At 46.2% G+C, this 27,579-nt stretch overlaps 1 protein-coding gene across 1 annotated transcript in view; it reads right to left on the bottom strand.

The window, feature by feature from the left end:
* RELL1 (RELT like 1) overlaps positions 1-24,545 on the bottom strand; it is a 62,979-nt gene extending 38,434 nt beyond the window's left edge. Inside the window, exon 1 of the mRNA XM_077879700.1 lies at positions 24,347-24,545. Coding sequence (XP_077735826.1) covers positions 24,347-24,434 — 88 coding nt within the window. The 5' untranslated portion in view covers positions 24,435-24,545. The remainder of the gene's footprint in view (positions 1-24,346) is intronic.
* Between the last annotated feature and the right edge of the window lie 3,034 nt (positions 24,546-27,579).

Genomic DNA, 27,579 nt, shown 5'->3' with positions numbered 1-27,579 from the left:
TAAATGTTCTTAACACAATTTAAAAAAAGAAACAAGAAACAAACAGCCTAAGAAGGCTCTTTAGAAAAAGAATTGAGACGTGCTCAGACAAATCAGGCAATGTAGAAGAACTCATGGGAAACCATTAGTTTCTAATTTAGGAAGCCACTGGAATTCTTTTAACTTTCTCCTTGTTGTACCTTACATCCTGTTTTTCTGTAGCTTCTTGAAGTAAACTTAAAAATCCTAAAATACATACACATATACAATGAACAAATAAAATAACAAATAGGATGGAAAAACAATCCATGGGAGAGCTTCATGGCCTTGGAGGGCACAGTTTTTCAGTAGCCTGGAATGTAAGACTAGATCCCCTGGGTTGAAGAATAGAGACTGAGCTCAGTTTACTCTTCCTGGATGCCCAGTAGGAGCAAAAAGAAGGTGAGAGGAAGAAATTTCTACTTGGTGTTTTGTTTTGCTTTTAAGTGGTTGAAATCAATGTATTTTTTTTTAAGATTTTATTTGTTTATTCATGAGAGGCACACACAGAAAGAGAGAGAGGCAGAGACATAGGCAGAGGGAGAAGATGTGGGACCTGATCCCAGGACCCCGGGAACACAACCTGAGCCAAAGTCAGAGTTCAACCACTCAGCCACCCAGGCACCCCTAATCCAACATATTTCTATACAGAAGGAGCAAGAGGGAGAGACTGAGAAAGAATACGGAGTGATAGCCTTGAGAAGATTTCCATACAAAGAAGAAAGATCAAACACTGGAACAAAAACCAACCCACTTCTTCCTGAAGCAGCGGGTCTGAGAGTTAGAGCCCCCAACAGTGGGCTGGAGGAAGTTGAGGGAACAACGTGCATGACATCTTCCATTTTCTCTCACAATAAGTAAGAAGAGATGACACCTGTTGAGACCAGGGGGCGGCCGGGCAGAGGAGCAGCTCGTGGAGACAGGGAGGCCTAGCCAGAGACTGAGGGGATAGGAGAGGACAATGAAAGGACAGGGCACTGGCATTCAGGGCACAGCCCAGAGGCATACCCCAAATCTCCAGCTGGACTAATAACCCATAGGGAGAAGTCCATCCAAGCTGGAAAGCCCAGCACAGTAAGGGACCAGGAACCAGAGTCAGAACAGAAAGCAGACAGAGCCATGGTAAGGAGGGGAATGGTTCTGAGTGAGATGGTGTTCCAGAAGAGACAGTGTTCCAGAAGAGATGGTGTTCTAGAAGAGACGGTGTTCCAGGAGAGATGTGGCTCGGAGTAGTTCACATCTCTATTACCACTTACAATGACAACCACCACATTTGCAGAGCATTTAGGAGCTGGCACTGAGCTAAGCACTGAATCCTCATGATAAACCTAGGACATAGAGGTATATCCTCACTTTCCAGATGGGGAAAGCAGGCACAGGAAGGTAGGATGACCTTCTCAAGGTCACACCGCTAGCCGGTGGCAGTGCCTGGATTTAAACCAGACAAGCTGGCTCCTGCCTGCTTCTAGACTGTTTCCTCTTACCTTCGGGAAGCCTTGGTCTCTGGGCATGTAAAACTAGGACTTGTCATTGGGCACCATCCAACTACAAATGCCTGTTTGAGGTATATTTTAATTAGGGTTCTTTCAAGAATATTTCATCACTTAATTACTTTTCTGTTACATGCGAAATGCTGGTTTGCTCTGGTATTTTAGAACTTAGGTTAAGGCTTCCCAAACTTCAAAACTGTGGGTTCCAATTAGCACAGCAGGAAGTAGGACAGGTTTTGAAAATGCCCAATGCCAGATTCCAAAGAGGTCCATGGGATGAACAACTACAAAACTGCCTTTTGTCCCCCATCTCTGACTTCCCTCCTCTCTCCAACATCACAGCTCACCTGACAGAGGCCACAACCCAGGTCAACCCAGCCTCATCTCGAGTTTGCCCCATGCCCAGCAAGAGCTGCCGAAGCAGAAAGTTCTTGGCTCTCACTGATAAATGTGATTCCCTTCCACAATATTACGAGTAAAAAACATCCAACAAAAGCCAGCGTTTATCAAACTCCTCTGGGTTTTTCCTACCTGGCCAGCTTTGGTTAATTCACTGCATTTTGAGCACCCACTCAAATGTGTTGCATTTTGCCAAGATCCCATTAAGAAAGTCACAAAAGAAGACTTGATATAAAAAGCTTGCAGATGGCAAGGAACTGAGGAAGAGGTCTGAGGAATGGCTCCAAGTCAATCCACAAAATCAAAAGCAGTTTTTTAGCTTGCTTCCAAATAATACTTGTATTTCCAAATGACCTCAGTGGTCATAGGAGCCGAGAAGGAATAGCATGGAAATGGCATTCCTCAAACCCAGTGGGCATAGCTCAAGGTTGCTAGACAATGGGGAAGACGAAGCTAATAACTAGAGACTACAGATAAGGAGGTCCTTGTGACCTCTCCCAAGCAGCTTTGTTCCAACCAAGGAACATTTTGATGGTTCTGAAAGCTATCCTTCCCCTTTTATCAGGAAAGGGTATGCAGTCTCAGAATCTAGGGTTTCTCAGCAGAATGACCCGACAACTCTGTGATGGAAAAGGCACTTGGCTAGTATGTAGATTACCCACAGAGTTTGGTTGGAAAATCGCTTTTAAACACACACATACACACCCTATTTTGTTTTTAGTGAAGATTCAAATCACAGTGCCCAAGAGCAAGCTATTTTTGGTCTAGTTTACTAAGATCCATAGACGTACATTTCCCTAAAAGGGAAATAGCCACCTCTGTGATTTGAACAAGTCACTTTACCTCTGTGGACCTCAGTTTGCTCAGCTGAAAAATCATGAGCTGGAGCCAGTGGTTCTCCATGGTTTCCCAACCTTCTCCAGCCCTACCCACAAAGCGTGACTGGTGATTAAAACACAAGCCCACCCGCCCTCTTGTGTCCACAAGGCAAAATCCCCAAAGCTCTGAGAACAAACACTTTTAGGATTCATTCCATAGCAAAAACTAAATCCGACAGACTCATTGGTGGCAAAACCTGCTCTGATCTCACACGAGGCTATTTACAATCTCTATTCCAATGAGTTTGCTGCATAAACATTAATGTGTTTCGTTAGACCTCGGAAGGGCGGTCTAACATATGTAGAGTTTCAGCAGGTCACAACACTATGAGGTAGGTACTGTCCTTTTAGAGGAGGAGAATCACAGGTTCAGGGAGGGTATGTCACTTGCCCCGAATCACACCAGTTAAAAGCTGGTAAGAGCCTGCATGCAGCCCAGGCAGGTGCTTGAGGACGGGGCTCCTGACCAGCCTGCCCACTTGAGCAGGACTGACCTACTAGTTTCTGCAAAACAACCTCCTTTATTAAGCTGTTTAAACACAGTTTAAATCAATTACATACACTCATGCAAGGGGCAAAATGCAAAGCAAACTCTACAAAATTCAATCATCCCCAAATTATTTCTATCTTTGGCTACAGAGACAACCCAAGTCATAGAGCCTTCAAGACCATCCCCGGACACTGCCAGTTACGGAGACCCGGCATTCACGCAGACAAATTGAAAAAGCTTAAAATATATGGGGGAGAACAAACGAGCTTAGATTGAGATGGGAAGACAATGGAAGTCAGTACATAAATAAGTGCTAAACCTTGTAGTGAAACTTAAGGCAGCTGCCAACTTCTAAACAACTCCCAGATAAACAGCTGTTCCAGCCCCTCCCTCCCCCACTCCGAAACTGTGCCCAGGCAGGGAGAAGATATCCAGATAGGACCCAGCTGCCCAGGGTCCACCCACCCATGACACAAAATCCTTCCCCATGCATACAGTACAGTCACTCAGTAACCATTATTTTGTCAAAGTCTTTGCAGTGCTTCATGACACTGGAGCACAGAACTCTGATCTGGGCAGCAAAGACAACCTGGGGGACAGAGAGAGGCCTCGAAGCTTCCTCTGCAGGATGTGCATACACCACCAACGCCCAGTTATGAATCCTCGATCTACAGAAACCTTCAGCTAAGAGGTCCCTTGAAAAAATGAGGCTGTGCCCGGGGTTTCTGTTAATACCTGTGTGAGATCAGCTGCCCCCTGGAGATGCCAAAACAGAGGGCCCAGGGCAGGAGGAGCACCCCAGGATCTGGAGGCAGGCATGAAGAGTGGGACAGGGAGACAGGGAGGGACAAGCAACCAAAGATTTCAAAATATTGCCAGAGGCCAAGAAGTTTTCTTCCCTTCCCCAGTACTTGGCTAAATGTTGGCTTTTGTTAGAAACTAAAATAACCAAATACAGTATGTAAACGATGACTGGGGCCTTGCTCAAGATTTTAATCAATAATAAAAAATTTCAAAACAGCCATAAAGTATATTTTGAGGACAACTGAGGAAACTGGGTTAAGGCAGTATTAGAGACGTTACTGTTTATTTTCTTAGGTATAATGATGGTATTGTGGTTATGTAGAAGGAAGTCCTTAATCCCACAAGAGACATGATAGAGGTAGTTAGGGAGAAATGTAATAATGTCTGCAACTTGATTTCAAATAGTCCAGCAAGGAAGTAGGTAAACAGATGGATAGCTAGGTAGACAAGGTGAGCAAGCAATATGGCAAAATGTTGACTCTAAATGATCAGTATACCAGGACCCACATTATGATTCTTTCAACTTTTATATTAAAAAGTTCACAAAGTCCCATTTTATCCATTTTAAATTTCCCTTTGTGGAAGCCTAATTTTTTTTTCTTTTCTTTTTTAAAAGATTTATTTATTTACTTGAGAGAGAGTATGAGAGAAAGAGTGTGCATGAGCTGGGTGGAGGTGCAGAGGGAGAAGCAGACTCCCAGCTGAGCAGGGAGCCCAATGTGGGGCTCAATCACAGGACCCCGAGATCACGACCTGAGCCGAAATCAAGAGTCCGACGCTTAACCAACTGAACCACCCAGGCGCCCCCTAATTATTATTTTTAACGGGAAAATGCACTTGAATTTCCATCACAATTACTCACAAAGGAATGTTTGGAGCACAGCCCAACCTTCAGCTTCCGTTTCTTTGTATATGTACCATAGGTGTGGGAAGGGAAGCAATTAGTGTGATCCAGGAAGCAAAGGGACTTTACGTTAGGTTTCAAAAGAAAAATCGAATTTGGCTGGATAAAAAGGGAACAAATGTTCTTGACAGGCAGGAGATTGAGGAGCGAAACTGAATCACTCCTGAACCCCAAGCAGCTATCGAACAAAAGGATTAAAACTAAGGTAAGGTTAATATCAAGATACTAAGATACTTAAAAATAATGATGGATACTGTAAATATTTCTCATCATAGGTTTCAACTGAAACTAGAAGGGGAAAACTAACTTTGCAGAGTCAGAGAAAGTCCCTAGCAATCTCCACAACTGTGTTGGATTCACCACTTGAAGTTATTTTTAAAGGCTACAGAACTCCCTGACCAAACACAATTCCCCAAGGGCATCAAAAGATTGAACACAGGCCACAGGCACCACCCCAAAGACGCTCCTTGAGAGAGGATTAACTCTAGGATCCCACTGTTTAGAGAAGCCAGGGTTCTCAACATCTGGATCGTTCCTGAACCTTCCAGAGTCCTTCAAACAATAGTCTGCATTCAGAAGACAACAGAAGGCTCATCTGACCTGACCGCATCCCAGACTAGAACGAGGTCAACTTGCCGGTACCTGCCTTGGGACACAGGCGAGGAGGCCACCAACCACAGCTCCAAAGCAGGGAAGGCTGAAGAGCCCCCAGCGGACCCCAAGCTGCAGGGCACATCTTGGGGTCTTCAAGATGGGTGTAAGCAAAAGCAATGCTCATGGTTCAGGGCTCTGTAGGTTCAGGTAGGTCTTCTCATTACCCCCTGACCCTGCACTCTTAGCCACGGTCTCACAGGGCCTGGAAGAGTGGAGGTGGCCCTAAATTTCATCCAGTGATACATACCTCACGGTAAAGAGGTAGGTTAAACCATCACCAGCTGACCACAGAGCTGGGCTAGAGCCCAGGTCCACACCCACCCACTGTTAACACCCTTAAACTCTAAAAAGGCTGCCTCTCTCTAAATGACCCTACTATGTATGATGAATACTGAAATCAGCATCTGTCTTTTTTTAATGTAAAAATCTTCATAGAAAATGATTACAACCAGTTAGAGCAAAATGAAATTTATAATAAATTCATTTTTTAAAAAAGATCTCAGAGGCATAAAACTACCCAGTATTAGTTTTTAACTGCAGGGCAGCCCCGATGGCTCAGCGGTTTAGCGCTGCCTTCAGCCCAGGATGTAATCCTGGAGACCCGGGATCGAGTCCCACATTGGGCTCCCTGCATGGAGCCTGCTTCTCCCTCCGCCTGTGTCTCTACCTCTCTCTCTCTCATTCTGTGTCTCTCATGAATAAATAAAATCTTTTTTTTTTAATTTGTTTTAACTGCAGAGGCAAAAGATCACTCGAAAGTGTAATGCTGTTTTACCCTCCATAACTATGAAGGTGAAAGGAAAACTCCCATCTGTTGAAAAGCATCTTATTCACAGCTGTTATGTTTTCATATTATTCCTAAGTATTGTACTTAGAAGCAATCCAATAGCAGGCACAAACGTAGTATGTACTAACACTGTGAGTTACATGGCATCTAAAAATCTTTCAGAAAAAGGAGAGAGGAAGGGAAAGAAAGCGAGGTGCAGGAGGAGGAAAATCTTCAATCATACTCATTAGCTAGAGGCACCATGCGAGATATAAAAGTTCCCACCCTAACGACACTTGAAGCTTTTACAGTCATTACTTTATTGAAACCTCTAATCCCAGGGAGGTAGCCAAGAGGGTGGATGAGATCCTCATTTTGCAAGTAAATCAATCGGTGGCCTAACATGACATCACTAGGTAGAGGCAGGGAAATGAGCCAGACAGAAGAACCACGACACACCTGCCGACACTTTCCCCACCCCCTTCACTATAACGCACATCACCCAGGCACACAATTGTGGTCAGAGTGAGGAAACCCAAATGTGACACAGAACTCACAGGAAAACCCTGGTTTAAGTCAAACACACCTGTCTCCCCAAGTGGAGAGGAGGGTGCCCTGTTTTTGCATGTCATCCCTCTCGCAGTTCTGGAGCACTGTGCAACCCCTTATCCATTTGCTACAGGGAACCTGTGAAGCTGGGAAAGCACAGTCTATCCCCTCCCAGAAGGGCTCCTGGGTAACTGAGTGTCCACTTTCCCTGTAACTCGATCAGCAGTTTTGTCAAGATGCTATTTGTAGGACAGTGTGTCCTGTGTACTTACACATCCATTTGCCAAATACTGACAGTTTTTAAAAACCAAAAAAAGATTATTTTCAGAGCTGGGCAACTGATACAGCCTGTAGCTTTACACACTTGTTGGGTAAGCCCTTTCTGAAAGATGTTAGTATACCAGCAAGCCTCTGTGCTCATAGAAATCAATAGAAGGTTGCAGTTAGCAAAGACTCAAAAGAAGGCTGCAAATAGCAGCACATTCCTAAACCCAGCTTGGGGAATTGGCCCTCGACTAGATTTTCATGGGGCTCCGTGACATTCCAGATGGCTAGATGTGTAAAGGGATGACAAACAGGAGAGGAGTTTACACGCCCTTACCAAAGCCACTGCCCACTTTTCACAGGGTTGCAATTCCTACCAGATCTGTTCGTGTACACATTCCTTGCAAGAGGCCAAGCAGGGACGAGGTTAGAAATTACTTAAACTATGGCAGGGAGCGAACGGCAAGTGTCAGGACGAAACCACTAAATAGGGAGAAGAGGACAAGGCCAGTTGGCCTGTTTCCAGCAGAAACAGCAAGAGTGAGGGTGAGGCAAGGGGGTCCCTTAGGAACCACTGACTCCTCCAGAGCTTCACTGAGACAGGGCTGGCACAGAGGACCAGGCCTCCGGGATCTAGGTCCCTGGGTTCTGGTATAACCTGCCCCTGCCAGGGTCGGAGTTCAGCCAGGTCGTTTCCATCTTCCAGAAGACAACACAAACTAACCACGTGGGAAAACAACTTGGTGTTGCTGAGCAGGCGGGAACTAAGCATGGGTTTCAAGGAGAAGACTGGCCGAGAGACCACATCCAAGGCCTCAGGGAAGTCCAGCCACTCCAGCACCAGCTGCTAAGAGCAGTGGACCTTACTGAGGGCTCTTATGTGCCAGGCCTTTTTACTCCCATTATCTTTCTTTTTTTTTTTTTTTAATTGTCATGATTCTGAGATAAGTGTTATTATCAAACCCATCTTAGAAATGGGGACATTAAAGAACAAAATATTGGAATGCCTGAGTGGCTCAGTCCATTAAGGGTCTGGCTCAGGTCATGATCTCAGAGTCCTGGGATTGAGCCCCACTTTGGGCTCCCTGCTCAGCAGGGGGAGCCTGCTTCTCCCTCTCCCTCTCCCTGCCGCTCCCCCTGCTTGTGCTCTCTCTCTCTCTGTCAAATAGGTGAAATCTTTAAAAAATAAAATGAAGAACAAAAGATTGAAGTCAAGGTCACTCATCTGGGGAATGGCCAGGACCTGAACCCAGGTCTGTGACAAGCAACACCCATGCCCCGCACCAAAGCTGCTCCCTAGAAAGAAAGCAGCAAAAGCAGAAGCTAGCATGTTCTCAGCTGCTCTGTGTTTATTCAACTTGCTCCTTAGCTCAGTGACCCCAGGTTAAGTCCATTCACTTCCTGTGCCTCAGTTTCCTCATCCCTAAAATGCAGACAATACGAGAATCGTTTCTGAGTATTAAATGAGATGAACTTGGGTTTACCCAATGGCCTAACACAGGGTAAGTGCCCCATAATGCTGGTTTTTATTGTTGCCACGATCATTATGAGTGGTAAAAACGGTAAAGGCCTCACAAAGCTTACAGCTCAGCTGGGGACACAATACCAACCTGCCAGAAGGGGCAGTGAACCACAGGAGCCACACTTGGAGGAGGCTGGGTTAAATGTGGGGGGACACGGTCTCTGCATAGGCCCTGCAGGTGAGGGCACAGCTGCCACCAGGGGCTCCCGAGGCAGCACGGCAGGGACAAGGCCTCCCGTCCCATGCACGCGGGCCCCGCAATCCCCCTCCTTCCAGGAACAGGAAGAGGAGCATGATTAAACAGAGAGCCACAAAAGTCCTCAACACAGGATTTTCCCATTAGTCACACTTGGGCAGGCAGGGCTCCTGCGGGACAGGCACGTGGCCTGCCTCCTGGGAACACGGGCACCGGGAAGGCGAGATGAGCAAATGGGGAGCACCCAGGTCACGACCCGGACGAGGTCCTCCGGTGTGCAGCCGACCCGCTGGGGCGGTGGGAGAAAGAGCAAAGCAAAGGGGGGTGCGGGCTAGGAGACAAAACAAGATCACTCTGGGAAAGGCAAAGGGGGGGACGCATAACCAGAAGTAATTAGGAAGACCCAAGACAAAAGGTGGGCTTAAGGGGAAGACACAATGTGAAGGTCACTTAGCACAAAACTCCAGTAAGAACTCTGAAAACCAGCCCCAAGGGTTAGACCCAGAGTAAAATACAATTAATAATAGTCACATATTGGGGATCCCTGGGTGGCTCAGTGGTTTAGTGCCTGCCTTTGGCCCAGGGCGTGATCCTGGAGTCCTGGGATCGGATCCCACATCAGGCTCCCGGCATGGAGCCTACTTTTCCCTCTGCCTGTGTCTCTGCCTCCTCTCTCTCTCTCTCTCTCTCTCTCTCTCTGTGTGTGTGTCTCTCATGAATAAATAAATAAAATCTTTCAAAATAATAATAATAGTCACATATTGATGCATCCTTTGTATAAATACCATGCCCAGTACCTGACAGGTATGAACTCATTTAACCCTTACAATAACCCTGTGAAGCAGGTTTGTATTTGTTTCCACTCCACTTTGCAGGTATGAAAACTAGAGCACAGAGACGTCAGGTAACTTGCATCAGGTCACACCGCTGGCAAGTAGCTGAGGTGAGATTTTGATCCAGGCGTCTGGGCTCCAGAGCATCATACTCTGTGCTCTACAGCCTCTGAAATGTGAGGTAACAGTTCTGAGGTTCAGTAAAGTTCCACAAAACGGGACTACCCACAGCTCATCTCTAGTTGGGTTGGAGTCTTAGGTAGAAAATCTATGAGTCATCATTAACTCATCTAATTCGATAGTTAACCTAGAATTACACAATGGTTTTTCCTAGCGAGACTATCATTGAGAATGAAAATGTGTTAAAGTTACGTTCTTTAAGTTAATCTATCTATTTTTTGGTATCAAGCACAAATTTTTAAAAATCCTACCATTTTTTTAAAGATTTTTATTTTATTATTTATTCATGAGAGACAGAGAAAGAGAGAGAGACAGAGAGAGAGAGGGAGGGAGAGGCAGAGACATAGGCGGAGAGACAAGCAGGCTCCATGCAGGGACCCCGATGTGAGACTTGATCCTGGGACTCCAGGATCACGCCCTGAGCCAAAGGCAGGCACTTAACCACTGAGCCACCCAGGCGTCCCAATCCTACCATTTTTTTAAAAAGATTTTATTTATTCGTGAGAGCCAGAGAGAGGCAGAGGGAGAAGCAAGCTCCCCATGGGGAGCCCCATGTAGGACTCAACCCCAGGACCCCAGGATTCCGACCTGAGCCAAAGGCATATGCTCAACCATTGAGCCTCTCAGGTGCCCCCCTGCTACTATTTATAAAAAGCAAAATCAAAAAGCCATCCCGACCTATATTTAACTGTTATAATTGTTGATTACTCGGAAATCCTAAACCTCCCTTTGACTTCTAAAACAATAGAAACGATCCCTGTGAAGGGATCAGATATGTCATATCCCTTTGTCTAAAATTATAACAGTTGTAAATGAAAAATGTTAAGCAAAAAAAATAAACACAAAGCAGGATTTTGAGCCAATATGATCCCAGTTTTATTGAAGAAAAAGATGGCAAAATGTTTACACTAGTGTGGTAGGATTTTAAGTTATCTTCATTTTCTTTTTAGTGTTTTGTATATTTTGTTGGTAGAACTTGGAAGTACCTTTTTTCTTTTTCTACTTCTTGCATTTTCTAAAATGCCCTGCTGGTAATCACAACAGTTGTTTTTCTTAAAACTGCAGATAAAAAGTCAGTAAGAAACTTGCATTACTCTTAGGTTGAACCATAGGAAACTATTGTCACTGTAGGTCAAAATACTCAGATTGGTGATTTCCTATGGTTCCACTTAATAGTAATATTAATGCTGTAGAGGTAAACCATAATCCTGGAAATCCCTTACTTACTAAGGAACTATTTACAAGTGTAATCACTAATATTTACATAATAGATATTTCCACTGATTGGGGGCAGAAACAATGTGATGAAATCTTTGGGTTGGGGCGCCTGGGTGCCTCAGATGGTTGAGCATCTGCCTTGGGCTTAAGTCATGATCCCAGGGTCCTGGGACTGAGTCCCACAAAGCGGGAAGTCAGCTTCTCCCTCTCACCTCTACTCCTTACTCATGCTCTCTCTCTTTCTCTTTCTCTCTCAAATGAATAAATAATAGCTTTAAAAAATATATCTTTGGGTTATACCAGGACAGAAGGGTCAAAGAAAACCACACAGTGGTATAACTTCTACTTTATTATACTATAAAACACAATGTTAAGTACATGAACAAGAAGGCACTGGCCTGATCATTTCTTTTCTTTCCCACTATATTTATTTTAATACCTTTTGAGTCCTTATCTAAATAATAACCCACCATCGTTTCAAAAAGATTCCTCCAGGAACAATGTTTTAATATTATTAGTTGGTTTTTCCAAACAGGAAAGACTTGACTGTTTCATTTTCCAACTGTCAATTATCCTTCACCAACTGGGTGTCCTACAATTCAATTCAGTTCTGACTCCCTATTCCTGGGGCTAGTGCCAACCCCACAGGTCTCAGGGCTCGGTCCCACAAGACCACCTCCACTTCAGCCACCAGCTGCAAATGGTGTCCCCAGGCTAACCAACTACAAAGTCAGGGATTCTCAGGATCGACAACTGGCTGAAATAAGTTAGAGCACTCAGGAGAACTCTGATGCTTAGGATCACAGTTTCACTACAAAGGACAGCACTCAAGAATGGCCAAAAAGGAAGGGCTGCATAGGGCAAAGTATGGCGGGCAGGGGGTTTCTCTGGACATACCACCCTCCCAGCACATCTGTAAGTTCAGAGTTTTTATGGAAGTTTCTCGCATTAAGCATGATTGATTAAGTCACTGGCCATCGATGAACTCATTCATCAGTCCCCCTTCCTTTCCTAAGATTGGAGGATGGGACTCAAAGTTTCAACCCTCCAATCCTGCTGTTGGCTCCTCTCGCAAACAGCCCCCATCCCGAAGCTACCTAGGGGCCCACTAGTCAGTCATGAGCATAAACTCAAGGAAAATAAAGGGTCCATTATGAATACCAAAAGATACTCCTCTCTCTCCAAAAATTCCAAGGGTTTTAGGAGGTCTGTGCCAAGAACTAAGAACAAACACATATATATTTTATTATTCCACACTGACTCAAAGTCTGGAGTCTTTGCTCACTTACATATCAAGACACAGCACTGAACAGCATGGAAAAGATCAACTATTTTATCATATGGTTCAAGCAAAAGAATTCTCTTGTCTTCCCCTTTGCCACTCCCCCCCCCAGGAACTGAGTCACACCACCTCTACCATCTCCGTCATATGGAGGTACCTAATGTATCCTCGTACTTTCAAGCAGATTATTTTCCTCTCCCAAAATCAACTTGGTCTCATCATTGTAAATAAATAAATAAATAAATAAATAAAATCAAGGGACAGAAGAGAAACACACTTGCCAGAAATGGCAGGGGGATGAAGCCCTCAGCCAAGCAGGATTTGAGAAATCACCCCAGTGCTGAGCTGCATGTTTTATTTAAAGACACTGCTCTATAGACACTGATGGCCAGCACTGCCCTCCTGACCAGGAGAGAAGCGAAAACAATGAGAACCTGGCCAACAACAGGGGGAAAGACAGAAATGCACAACGGTCTTCTGAAAACAAATGCTTGACGATGAAGGATTCAGGAGTCAAGCTGACTTGTACAACTTTGGAGGATTTACTCTAACGTAAGACAACTAGGCAATGAGCTAGCTTTCAGCACCAATGAACACTTCGTGGCCCTCACACCAGCAGGCTGCACACTGCACTTATTTCATGATTCCAGCTTCCCAGCGGTCCTTAAACCTCAAAAAAACTATTCCTCTCTGTGTCATATGTGTTATATTAAACCTCTACGCCATGTGTCATATTTCTATCACTTACAAAGGACTATATTATTCATTTTATATGCCAAACAATTCTGAGATGCATGAAGAACAGAGATGCCCCCCCAGTCCTCCCCTCCCACCCCCCATCTCTCTATCTCTGTCTCTCTCTCTCTCTCCAAAGCAGCAATTTAGAAACAAGAAGAAGGAAGAGCAATTATCAACTGCCTTGCTGAAGTACTCAAACTCAGGACTTTCCTGAGCTCAGCATCTGGGGCCCTGCCAACCCATCCCAGTGCCTGGGGTCCCACTGTCATCCACTACACCACACCCCAAGTCCCCCATTGCCTACACAATAAAGTGTATAGTTTCTGGAGCTCCACAAACTGGCCTCAGTCTCCCCTCAGCGATTTTCACTGAGGAACTCTCTGTTTATACCACGTCTGCACTGACTTCTCCTGTCCTACCTCTACACCTTCATACAGGCTGTTCCTTTTGCTGGGCCTGTCACCCCTCCACTCCCTTTGGGTCCACTTACAACGCCAGGCTTTAGGCATGGTGAAGTCCTTTCCACCACTCTTATCAGAAGGCAAGTCCCTCTTCTGTGATCCCACACAGCCCTTTGGATGGTACCAAACTCATTCTCCATTATTCCACAATGATTTGTATTCAGAGCTTATCTTTCCCTTCTGAATCACAAGTTTGTGGAGGACAGAAACCAAGCTTGTGGGTTTTCTTGGAAGTTTTTTTTTTTTTTTTTACTTACCTACACAACACTTCATGGTATCTCAAAGAAGGCCCTTTGTTTCTTAGTGAAGCCCACAATGCTTATAGGGCATATCTACAGGTCTCACCTGCAAAGATACTAACTCGGAAATCCTGCCTGCGAAATAGATTTTACCCTCAGAATCCCACTTCCTGGCTCTCTCACCTAGCTTCCAGCAATCCTCAAGGCCTCTTTTTTTTTTTTTTTGTATCCATGCTTGTTTTGTGTTTTGCCTTTAATAGAGGAGGAGGAGGTTGGAAAGAATGAAGGAAACAGCAAAGGAATTAAGGCTCTACAAGCCTATAGCACAAACTTGCGAAGAAAAATGAAGGAATGCCTGTTCATTAGCCATCTGCCCCTTCACCAATGCCAGGAAATTCCGGGCTGCTGTTTTTATAGTGTAGATAATTCACATGATTGTGTTGGAGACTTCCAGCTATGAAGGGCTGTTAGAACATTTGAAAATTAGCGTTCCCAAGTTATATCGTGAGACAGAAAGCCCAGTGAATTCTCGAAGCTTCCACCCCTTACAGGAATCTCAGAGAACCACGTTATGTTTGTACATATGCACGGGGGAGGAAGGCATGTTACCAATATTGAAAAGGATTTTTTGTTTGGTTTTGTTTTTTTTTTTTTTTTTAATTCTACCTATCACATGACATTTCATGCAGAGGCTGTTTATAAATCTTCAACCACTCAGCTAAGCTCATCTGGCCAGTTAACAAGGGTAATGGCATAATTGTCTAATTTGTGTCTTTTTAGGAAACTGAAGTCAATTTTTCCCTCATGACAAAACTTTTAAAAATTCATTTATAGGGCAGCCCGGATGGTCCAACAGTTTAGTGCTGCCTTCAGCCCAGGGCGTGATCCTGGAGACCCGGGATCGAGTCCCTCCGTCGGGCTCCCTGCATGGAGCCTGCTTCTCCTTCTGCCTGTGTCTCTGCCTCTCTCTCTCTCTCTCTCTGTGTCTCTCATGAATAAATAAATAAAATCTTTTTAAAAATTCATTTATAAACCTAATGACATGTAAATTGAGTTACTCCACTCAAAGATTTACTCTCAAGGCAAAAAGATGATTCCTAAAGAATTCCTTGGAAAACAGCTCATTTTCCACTAAAAAAGCAGAATCTACATTCGATTTATGATACCTTCGTTTTCTCTTTGAGTAGATGGACCTACTATGAAAAAGGAAAAAAAATTAAATATACAACCTTCCTTTTACCTGTGATACTGAGCATGCAGTACACGCAATTTCACATAATAATAAAGAACATTTGAGAACAAGGAACATCCATCTAGCTGTGGCTTCCCCTCATCCGTGGCATGAGTGAAACATTTCACTTCTCTTCATCTTGCTGATTCCTCAGTAAATCTGTTTCCTGAGATACAGCAGCCTGCTCCTCAGAGAGGCTGCAGGAATCTGATCGAGCAGTGAAATATCTGAGTTCTCTACACCTCGCTAATGCCAACATTTTTTACAGGTATCAACTTAAACTTCATTCCCTCCAGACATTCTTGTTCAACCTGTACTAGAGTCTTCATCCCACTCCCAGCCCCAGGTTAGGCACTTGGGCCAGGTGCTATACATACTAAAGACACTTTATCATTAAGGCCTGTTGGATCATCTTCCGGATAACCTGCTAGTTCCATAAAGTCACAGGCTGAGTCTGATTATTCACATTACTTCATCCCCAGTGCCTTGCACACAGTAAGGCACCTTACTAACTAACATTTGCTGGACTAATCATTATACCGAAGAACCAACCCGTGAAACAAGGGTCTAAAGGAAAGATCTAAAGTATTATAGAACTTGATATACACACATTAATAGATGCATTTGACGTCCTGGTTGTAGAAACACAACTGAATTCAGTTCGCCTCTGAAAACAGTTTCAGGAGTTGATTTGGGTTTTGAAAACTTTCACTTTGAAAATTTTCACTAACACTTCCAAACATATCAATGTCCTCCCATACTTACCCGATGAAGCAGCACTTGCTTACTTTTATTATCATGCTTTTTTTCTCAATGACCAGAGTTTTCCACCTCAGGCTTTGGGAACAATATGGCCCACAGAAGCTGGCAGACAAAACAGCCTCTTATTAATTCGAGAAGGGACTATAGCTAACATTTGTGGGTGAATATTGGAAAGCCTAACCCTTCACTTTATTGTAAACAAAAAGCGGAGTCAGAATACCTGGATTCCAACTCTGGCTTCCTTCCTTCTAGCATTTATGTGTCTGCTCTGTGCTAGGTCCTGTGCTTGGATCTTAGCCGTGGACAGTGACCAAGACACATAGACAGGTCCCTCCCCTCACCAAACCTAATGGTCTGCTCCTCCAGGAACTGCAGGCTAATGCTGTTCCTGACAGGCCACTGAACTTCTCGGGGCTCGGTTTCCCCATCTGCAAAGAGAGGGGGTTAATTGCAAGAAGACCACTAAAGTCCCCTCTCACTCTAAGGTTATATGGCTAAAAAACAACACAATGGCTCCATAAGTCAGGTAGCCAAAGTCATGCTTCTCAAGTCCTGCTCATCCAGATCCAGAAGGCTGGGAAACCAGCATGAGGACCAAGGGCAAATGTGGACCAACGAGCCTTATCAGAAGCAGCAAACTGGAGCCACTTCAATGGAGAGCCAGCTTTAAGCCAACGGGGAGAGCCCTAGACTGAGCAAAGGAACCTGCTTAAGTCCCAGCTGGGCCAACTTAGTGTCCTCAACTACTAAATATGCTTTGGGGCAATGGTCCAGGTCCCTTCAGGCCCTAATGCTACAGGATTCTACTTCCTCATTCCAATATGCGTTTTTCCCAGCACCACCAAGCAATAATTTTATTGTGAGGCTATTTACCTGGAGACAGCATCAGGTCCCACAGGTTAAGGACTCAGTCCTACGAGACTGCCCCACCCCCCACCCTGGATGCCAATTCCAAGTCCGGGTTGTCACCCTGTGCTTCGGACCCCCTATCAACCAGAGGTTCCCACAACCCTGCCCCCCTCCACCACAGCTTGGGTGCGATGAATATGCTAAAGCGCCTCAGAACACTGAGAGAAACACTTGACTTACTGGACCACTGGCTTATTACGAAAGCTAGAACTCCAGAACAACCAGCTAGGAGAGGTGCATACGGTAAGGTATGGGGCAGGGGCGTGGAGCTGCCATGCTCCCCAGGTGCGCTACTCTCCAAACGCCTCCGGCCTCCACCAATGCAGAAGCTTGTCACATCTTGTCCAAAAGTTTTTTAAAGCATTTCATCAGAAGCTCTCCCCCCAAACTCTTCCCCTTCCCAGAGGTTGAGGGGTGAGAGTAAAAGTTCCAACCCTGTCATCATTATGCGGCCTTTCAGAGGCCCAGCCCCCTCCTGGGGCTCCCTGGGGTACCACCTTGAGTCACCTCAGGGGCATCTGCTCCAAGGGAGCGCCTCATGAATGACAAAGGACCTTCCAGCCACTTGGGAACTTGGGAGGGTTTGAGAGCTTTGTGCCAGGAACTGGGGGCAAAGACTAATAACATTTCTTATTAAATCACACTCATCATAAAAAAATAAATAAATAAAATAAAAAATTAAAAAAATAAAAAAAAATCACACTCATCATAAGATTCTACTTCGACAGGAGTCTACTTCACCAGTCAGCAGTGAGAAGAGGAACAATGAGTAGTCCAACCCTGAATAATCACCAAGTATATCAGGAGGAGAATTACATCAAATCCCAGAAGACACTGTCAAAATTTTGTGACTGTATTTTTGGACCTACTGGCTGGAGATAACCAGATAATTGATGTATCTTCTAGAACTCTTCCAAAAGAAAGTGTCACACTCGACCCTTATAAAGCCAATAATTTGCTGCCTTCTGTTTTTCTCTCCTTCCTTGCCTAATTTTGGTAGCTAATGGCTCAGCCCCCACAGATCCCCTGCATCCCAAGAGGACTCCCTGCCAAGCCTCCTTCCCAGGGTGGGGGCCTCAGGCACTGCCCCACATTGCTTCCCCAACGTGTACACCCCTGCCTTTAAACCACCAGCCTCAGCCAGGGCTGGGAAGCTAGATGAGAGAGGCGATGCCTCAGGCAGTAGCAGAGAACCTGAAAGGAAAATTCTGGAGCAGTTCGGAACTCTGTCCCACCAGATTGTTACGGCAGGTTAGGATTTGCTTTAGGACAAAATAATAATAATATACTTTTTTGGTACTTACTATGTGCCAAACACTGTGCCCTGCACTCTCATGTTTTAGCTCATGTAATTGTCATAGCAATCCCATGAAGCAACTCGCTGTATTTTCTCCCTAATTCAGATGAGGAAAGTGGTTCAAAGATTTTTTTCCCTTCGAACAATGGCATTTTATTTAGTGGTCAGGATGCACATGTGCAGAGATGCCTGGGTGGCTCAGTGGTTGACAGACTCAGTGGTTGAGCATCTGCCTTTGGCTCAGGGCATGATCCCAGGGTCCTGGGATTGAGTCCCATGTCGGGCTCCCTGCATGGAGCCTGCTTCTCCCTCTGCCTGTGTCTCTGCCTCTCTCTGTGTGTCTCTCATGAATAAATACATAAAATCTTTTAACAAAATGCATATGCACAGGAGTATGCAAACAGAATGATGGGAGGGGAGAGCTGCTAGCCGTTTAGAAGCCTGGAATGAGCAAAGACAAGAAAGTGGAGGCCTTGGAGTTTGGAGGAGAGGGAGCAACAGAAACAGGGCTTGGCAAATGGATTCTCAAGGTGAGATGACTGGCACCAGAGGGCACAGAAACTCGGTTTGCCTGGGGGATCTGCCACTTTCTATCTACCTTTTCGGCCCCCAAAAAAGACCTCCTGGGCAGAGGAAAGCAGAGGAGAAACTGAGCCCAACTTCTCCACAAAGTTGCCATTATAGTGGACACCCATCCTCAAAGCCACCTAGAAGAAACAAAACCTCAGCTTTGCCCAGATATCTTTATTTTAGTAGATTTAGTAGATTCCATACTAGGCTACCAAAATAGTGCTTCTCTTTGTGAAGTGCCACTCAGTTGAGGAGTTACTTTTCTCCATAGGATATTTTACTATTTTAAGCAGTTTTACATTTGGCTGCCCACAGACCAGAACAAATGAGTCATGGAAGAGGAAATGCAGGACCATAATCCTTTATCTGAAAACCTGGAGGTCAGATGTGCCTCGAAATTCAGACTTTTGTGATTCTAGAAAGGTAACACAATGCATTTAGCACACATTACATAACGCTCAGAAATCAAATGCCTTGAGATTATTGCAGCAAAATTTAGCAATATTCAAACTAAGTGAGATGAATACGTACCCTAGAGTCTCATATCAGTTCAGGTTAGGTTTTACCACCAAAGGGGTATGCAAAAAGCCTCAAAAAGCTTCTGGTGTTCAGAGCTTTTCAGGCTCCGGAATTGTCCAAAAAGGATTACAGGCATATGCAAATGGCTCAGGTACTAGAAAACACAGTCAACCTACCAGTACTCAAATCAAAGACATACAAATTAAAACAATCAAAGTACCATTCTGCCTTACAAATTAGCAAATGTGTTTTTCAGAGAAAATGCCAACAGTGTGAAAAGTGAATCCTTCAACCACTGCTGTGAAAAGTAAACTGGGCCAACCTTCAGATCACCGATACTGGGGTCATCAGTGGCTTCAAAACCATGAATACCTTTGATCCCAACATTGCCTTTCCAATAACTCATTTTCCAAAGATGTCACCAGCATCTAGACAAAGCTTTACACACAGATATTCACTGAAGAAATTCATCTGAGGGGCACCTGGGTGACTCAGTCACTTAAGCATCTGCCTTGAGCTCAGGTCAAGATCCTCAGGGTCCTGGGATCCAGCCTCATGTCAGGTTCCCTGCTCAGTGGGAAGTCTGCTTCTCCCTCTCCCTCTGCCCCTCCCCCTGCTCATGCTGGCTCTTTCCCTGTCTCTCTCAAATAAACATTTTTTTAATTTAAAAATAAAACCAATTCATTTGAAAATTAAAATTCATTTAAAAATACTTAACAACAGGGGCACCTGGGTGGCTCAGTGGTTGAGCATCTGCCTTTGGCTCAGGTCATGATCCCGGGGTCCTGGGATCGAATCCCACATCAGGCTCCCCTCAGGGAGGCCTGCTTCTCCCGCTGCCTATGTCTCTGCCTCTCTCTGTGCCTCTCATGAATAAGTAAATAAAATCTTTGAAAAATAATAACAATAATTAGCAACAACTGAAATCTAAAACGGGGGCACAATGAGGTAAAAACCAGTGAATCCATATAACAAAATATGATGCAGCCATTTCTTGAGTAGGTAGGGAAATGGAGAGACCTCACATATAATATTAAGTGAAAAACGCAGGACACAAAATTGTATTTGCATCATGATCCTATCCAAGCAAAAATCATAAAACAAGAAGGAAATACACTAACAGCAGCAAGTGCCTTGGAGTAACGAGACCAAAGGGTGACTGTCTCCCCTTTAAATCTTTAAATCTTTGGGAGAATTTTCCAAAAGGATCAAGAGCACTGTATCTTAGCTGAAAGGAAATGGAGAAAGAAGTCCTGTCTTCCTAACTCCCAGTCAATGGCAGTAAATTCATGAATCTGAGGTGTCGCTCTGGGCTTTTATAAATGTACCAACATACAATGAACCTGTCTTTGCAAAACCACCACCATCTACAGAATGATGACCTTATAGTACATGTGGTCTACACTTACTATACAATTTGACTAACATTTTAAGTCCAGCCTAATAGACACTATGGGGAAGAAATCCAGAAACAGTTCAAAGGATAAGACAATATGCCACTTTGCAAAGACCTTTCAGAGACAACAGCTCATTTGATCCTCACTGGCAGCCAGTAAGGCAAAGACAGGAACTGGCACATACCCATCTTACAGGTAAGAAAATGGAGGCATAGGGAGCCACACTTTGGGGAGTGTGGCACACTCCCCAAAGTGTCAGGGGCTCTCCCTGACTTCTAGTCCAAGGGTGTCTTAGAGTTTGGTGCTATTTCCCCTCTATCTTGCCATTACCCTATTACTTGGTGATTCTTTAGAAGTATCTTTGAATAAAAAGAAATTTTATTCACTAGAAACCAAACCAAAATGATTTACTGATGATGAGAATAAGCTTCAGAAGTGAACAGATCTGACTCAAGGTCAAAATCCAACTTATATATTTGAGTGACTTTTTCAAGTTAACTTCTCAGATACTCGGTTTTCTTATCTACAAATACAGGAATAAAACTACACAGCTGACCAGGTGCTGAAGAATTAAATGATCTGAGTACTTCGACCAGAGCCTGCCTCCAAACAGGTATAACAAATGCTATATTCCTTCCTCCAAAAAAAGACTGAAGTATCTACAATGAACCAATTCCAAATTCCAACTTTAGTCCTTGTTGGCACACCAGACTCCTTATCCTACCTGCTATCAGGAGCCCATCAAATCTATACTAATTACTGAAGTGCCCTAAAATAATTAGAAACCACTCACCATAACAGTTTTAACCAATGACAATTTAAATCATTTTTTGTCAGTTTTAAATAATTTCTCTTTTGTCTTGGCATGTAAGTAAACTTCAACATCAGAGCCAAATTCTTTAAAAGTAACAATGAAATTTTTGTTTCAATTGCCTGGGGCTTTGGCCTGTCTCATTTGAATTCAACTACTGAAACTCCCAAATCATCTGTTTGATTAATTTCTTTGAGGGAAAAGGGAGGAGAAGGGAATGGCAGGCACTTTTCAAATTTTTCATTTCCTCTTTAAATTAGATTTGGGCATGGAAGCCTAGGCTCTGAGGATGCTTGCTCAAAACATTCTGTCCACTGACAATGTTATTATGTGGCTGTACAGCTTGGTAGCTACCTGACCAAAGGAGAACCCAGAATTTAATAAAGCTTATCCTTAGCATCAGCGGAGGAGTTAGGAGGCTGGATGGAAGCCCACAAAGCCATAGGGCCTTTCCCTCTCCATCAGCCTCCAAACCTTTTCCACCCACTCCTTTCTAGAAGGCTGGGCCCATTGTCTGGTAGAGAAACTAATAAGCACAAAGGTTGAGTAACCAGAGACCTTAAGGCCATAAATAAGCCAAGATGTGGAAAATCATCCCTTCTGGTGCTTGTGGTATACAGTTTCGAATGCTGCTTCTAAGAGACAAAAGTTTAATGAGATTCTCCTAGGAGGCAGGAAGAAAAAGAGACATTGTCACTACCCACTGTGAAGTTATCTGTCCTTTTTTCTGCTTCCCAACTTCTGTTAACCACATGCTTACAATTTCAGGATGTCCTACACTCCCTATCTTAGAATCTCAACAAGACTGCTGAGGATGATTTCTGCTCTATTTTTCTCTCTGGGGAGAAGTGGGGTACAGTAGAGAGAATGAACTTTAGAATCAAGCAAGTGAAGTTATTGAAGATGCATATAAAAATGCATACACACGGGCATGGGTGTGTGTGCACACACGCGCGCGCGCGCACACACACACACCTCCTAGTGGTTCTGCTTCTCCAATTAAATGCTGACTGATCCATTAGCTACATAACTCAACCAATTATTTAATTGCTCTGGGCCTCAGCTGCCTCCCCGTAAATAAGAACTTTATGGGGCTCTAAGAAATAAGTGTACAAAAAGCATATGAAGTGCCCAACTCAAAGCTTGGCATAAAGCAAGCACTCGGAGTGGCTGCCTATCTCTTTCCCCCGACCTTCCTAAAACATTCCCTGCAAACATTAATACTGTCGTAGATCCCAAGAGGATCAGATGCTAGCTGGTCAGGACATCTTTTCTTCATACAGGCCTCAAGTTGCACTGGCACATTTGTACTCTGTACTCTTTCCTTTTTAGATACTTTGTTCTTCTTAAATGGTAAACTTTTAAAAAAAACTTTTTTTATTGGAGTTCGATTTGCCAACATATAGCATAACACCCAGTGCTCATCCTGCCAAGTGCCCCCCTCAGTGCCCATCACCCAGTCACCCCAACCCTCTGCCCACCTCCCTTTCCACTACCCCTTGTTCAACTTTCATCAAAAAAACGTCGCTATGCAATTAGATGAGAACTTTCTTCATCACATTTCAGGCCTGAGAGCTGAGTGTTGCTCAGCGATCCATCGAAACACAAACTTACCCCAGGAATGGATGTCCCCTGCTGATGGCTGATTACAGGCATGCCGCATGCTGTGCTGAATTTTTGAACAATCTGACTCTCAGGTGAAGCTATTCAAGTTCTGGGGCAACTGACTCTAGCTCTTCAAGTACTGTCTACAACCCTGTGTCCAATTTGAACCTGATTGTGCACTGAAACACAGGGTGAAAACCAAAATTTCCCACCCAATAATACATGTCACTCGCTGCCATCTCCCCAGGAGGGATGACTGAAGGAAATACGGGTCTGCTAATAAAGGCTCAGGAGACACTCTCCATCCTGCTCCCTTCCTAACATGTTCTGTCTTCTATGAAATAGTGAAAGCCAAAGTGATAAGCCGGTTTAAGAATTGTAAGCGATCGTTATCTTCTCAGGAGTAAAGAGCAGATATATGTGTTGTTATGGAGGAGACAGTCCCGGTTGGAAGGCTTCCAGATGCTTATTATTATCTGGACGTGGAAGAGGAGCTGCTCGAGCTTGGAAGAGCTTGCTGACGTAAGACTCCAGGCTGCGGTAACCCCAATTGGCCAAGAAGGCATACGTTTATTATTTTTTTTTTTAAACTAGTGCTGTCAAGTGGCAATTAGGAGGGGAGACGGTGGCAAGGAATCCCTGGGGTCTAGGGCCATAGAAACAAGAGTGTGAGACTGGACTTCCGTAAAAGTTACACCGCCTCGTAGGTTTCAATTAAAAAGCTCCTGCTCCAAATTCGTCATTGAGGACAGCACTTTATGGTCTCTGCTGGTGGCTTCCTGCTCTGACCACAGAAGGTTCCTTTTGTGGTGACAGGAATTGACTCAAAGAAGAAGAAGAGAAAAAAAAAAAGTAAGTTTACAAATGCGCCTTCCCTTTTTTTCCAAGGCTGATTTATCCAGAACATGTGGGGAGGACATCTGAACCCCCCAACCTGTTGTAAGAATCCATCAGCCGCTGAAATTCATGAAAACTTGGAACGGAAAGAAATGGAAGTCCCCAAGGTCTGAAAACATAAGAAAAATTAAACGGTGGGGGTGGGGGGCAGGACGGCGCACCCGGGCGCTGGAGCCCATCTGCGGCTCGCGGGGCCTCCGAGGGCTCGGCCGGCGGGAAGCGCCGCGGGATCCCAGGCAGGCCGGGCGCCTGCACCCCCGACAGCCGCGGGGCGGCGACGGGGGCCGGTCCTCGGAGCAGCGGGCCCGGGCGAGGCGAGCGGGAAGGGGCCGCCAGCCCCGCCGGCCCCGCCGGCCCCGCCAGCCCGGGGCTCCGCGTCGGGATCCCGCGCCGTGCCCGGGCGAGGGCAGCTCAGCGCGCAGCGAGGCCGCCTCCCGGCGCCCGGGCCCCCCGGGACACTCACCCGGGGCCACCAGCGGCGAACTCGCGGTGCCTCCCACGAAGACGGCGGCGGCCAGGACCGCGGACCCCGAGAGCTCCCACGGGGCCATGGCCGCCTTCCTTCGCCCTCCTCCGCGGGGCGCCGCGGCCCGGGCTCCGGCAGGCAGTGCGACTCGAGAGCCGGCGGCCGACCGAGTAGCGAGGCTCGGCCCCCGCGCGCCGGGAGCCCAGCGCGTCCAGGACCCTCCTCTCCCGCCCCGCCCCGCCCCGCCAACCCCCCGGCTCCGCCCGCCGGGCAGCGAGCCCCGAGGCCCCGCCCACGCCCCGCCCACCTGCCTGGCCCCGCCCCTCTCCGCGGCGCCCGCTTCCTTTCTAAATTCGACCGCCGCTTCTGCCGCGCGGATCCGGCCACGGCCCCGCCCACCTGCCTGGCCCCGCCCCTCTCCGCGGCGCCCGCTTCCTTTCTAAATTCGACCGCCGCTTCTGCCGCGCGGATCCGGCCACGGCCCCGCCCTCCGGCCCCGCCCACCTGCCTGGCCCCGCCCCTCTCCGCGGCGCCCGCTTCCTTTCTAAATTCGACCGCCGCTTCTGCCGCGCGGATCCGGCCACGGCCCCGCCCTCCGGCCCCGCCCACCTGCCTGGCCCCGCCCCTCTCCGCGGCGCCCGCTTCCTTTCTAAATTCGACCGCCGCCTCTACCGCGCGGATCCCGCCACGGCCACGCCCACCGGCCACGCCCACCGAGCGGGTCCGGTCACGCCCACCTGCCTGGCCCCGCCCCTTGCCGCCGCGCCCGCGGGGGTCCGGAGTCAGGCTTGGGCGCAGCCGCGGGGTTTGCGCGGGAGCCGGGCGAGGGGGCGGGGTGTCCGCGGCTCCTCCTGCCGGCTCCGGGAGCAGGCGGGCGGAGGGTGGGGAAGAGGGCGAGCGGGACTGGAAGCTCCAGGTGGCCTGACTTGACCCTCGTCGGAGTGGGCACGAGCTTCGGTCTTCGCTGGCCTTGCCCTCCGTGGCCGGTGCAGAGACGGGCCCTGCTCTGTACGTGAACTTCCACCGTTTGAAAATAGAAAAGGCAAATCGTTTAAATTTCTTCCTATCTCCGCTTTCCCTTAAGCTGCTCCTTATGGGAAACAAAACTCTACATACCCGCAGGAACAAACTGCTTTTGTGTGTGTGTGTGTGTGTGTGTGTGTGTGTGTGCTCACGTTGCACTTTGCAAATACTTTCACGAAATAGCTCTTAAAGTGCCTGTGTTGTGCCCAAGATTGCGAATCCAAGAAACCACCAAGGAGCCGACACCGATGCAAACTCACGAGGGTTTATTTGCAAGCTCGAGCTTGGGTCCAAGTATACCCGACAGAGCAGGACTTGGACCCCGAAGTGGGTTACAGCTGTTTTTTTGGGGGGGGGGTTGTTTTGTTTTAAGATTTAGTTAGTTAGTTAGTTAGTTAGTTAGTTAGTTAGTTAGTTAGTTATGATAGTCAGAGAGAGAGAGACAGGAGGAGGGAGAAGCAGGCTCCATGCTGGGAGCCTGATGCCGGACTGGATCCCCGGGACCCCAGGATGGTGCCCTGGGCCAAAGGCAGGCGCCAAACCGCTCAGCCACCCAGGGATCCCCTACAGCTGTTTTTTTTATAGGCTGGTCTAGGGGATTTTCAGAAGGGGTGGAGGAATTTCTCAAGTTCTGTTTACATTCTGATGTGGGGCTTTCAAGGGCATTGAGCTCTGTTCTCATTCTAATATGGGACTTGCTACCACAGGCGTGGGCTCTGTTGTCTTTCTGATATGGGATTACCTGCCGAGGACATTGAGGACATTCTGTAGTTTTTCCTATAAACTATAAAGTTCAGCTCTTATTCATAGGGGCCTAAGATGGCTGTACTTGTGCTAATGCTAAACTTGAGGTGGAATGGCCTTGATTTTTCTCGGCCTCCACACCTGGTCACTTAGGATCTCCTTATAGCCTCATGTCAGCTCTGTGAGGTGAGTAGTATCTCTATTCCACAGGCCGCTGACTTAACCCAGCGGCTCCTAGGATAAACTGGAATGAACTTGTCTCCATTGTGTTTGCTCCCTGCTGTGACACCACACAGTAAGAGTCAGAAGTGGCTTTGAAGTTAACTCATCACATGCATTGATTAAACAAGAAGAGCCCTTCTGAGTAGTTCCTACTTTCCTGTACTATAGAAACCCCTGAAGCAAGGTCAGGCCTTCAGCAACTCAAGGTCACAGGCCTGGTGAGGCAGGTGAGGTCTGGGGGTCTTTACAGAATAGGGCTCTTCCTTGGCTTGACTGTCATCCTCCAATTTTTTTTTAAGATTTTATTTGTTCGAGAGAGACACACACAGAGAGAGGCAGAGACACAGGCCAAGGGAGAAGCAGGCTCCCTGCAGGGAATCTGATTCCAGACTGGATCCCAGAACTCTGGGATCAGGACCAGAGCCAAAGGCAGATGCTCAACCACTGAGCCACCCAGGTGCCCCTGTCATCTTCCAATTTTCAAAAGACTATTTTCTTGTTGCGTCCTCGCCACATAGGCTCTTACAAACATTGACACTGAAGTGGGAATCCCCACGACAGAAGCTTGGGTCTCTACAGATAGCAGGGGCTGAAGGATGGGAACCTCTGCCCTTTGAAGGGGAGTGAGGTACCACTGTGTATCTGGAAGATGAAGTAGTTTTATACCACCCTAGAAATTGAGAATGGCTACGTTTGAAAAAAAAAAAAAGGTCCATGTGGTTTTCTAACTAAAAACAGGAGACAGTCCTGGACCTAGAGCCTAAACTGTAAACTATAAACTGTAGCCAGGACCAGCTATATAATTTGCAGAGCCTAGTGTCAAATGAACATCCAGGTCCCTTTGTTCAAAAATTATTAAGAATTTCAAGATGCTGGTGCACCTGGGCTCAGTCCATTAAGTCTCTGCCTTCTGCTCAGGTCATGATCCCAGGGTCCTGGGATGGAACCTCGCATGATCAGCACTGGGCTACTTGCTCAGGGGGGGAACCTGCTTCTTCCTCTCCCTCTACTACCACTCCCCCTGCTTGTACTCTCTCTCTCTGTGTCAAATAAATAAATAAATAAAAGTTTTAACAAGAAAAAGAATTTCAAGATGGCAATTACAGAGCATTAAATCAATTGTAGAGCTCTTCTAAGCATGGAGCCCTGTGTACAGGCCATACACCCATAAAGCCAGCTCTGGTTTTAGCACTTTGAATGCAGCAAAGTGCTTGAACCAAGATACCTGCACAAAATGTAAA

The sequence above is a fragment of the Canis aureus genome, chromosome 2, assembly GCF_053574225.1.
Source record: "Canis aureus isolate CA01 chromosome 2, VMU_Caureus_v.1.0, whole genome shotgun sequence".
NCBI lineage: Eukaryota > Metazoa > Chordata > Mammalia > Carnivora > Canidae > Canis > Canis aureus.
This window is presented reverse-complemented; position numbering and strand designations above follow the sequence as displayed.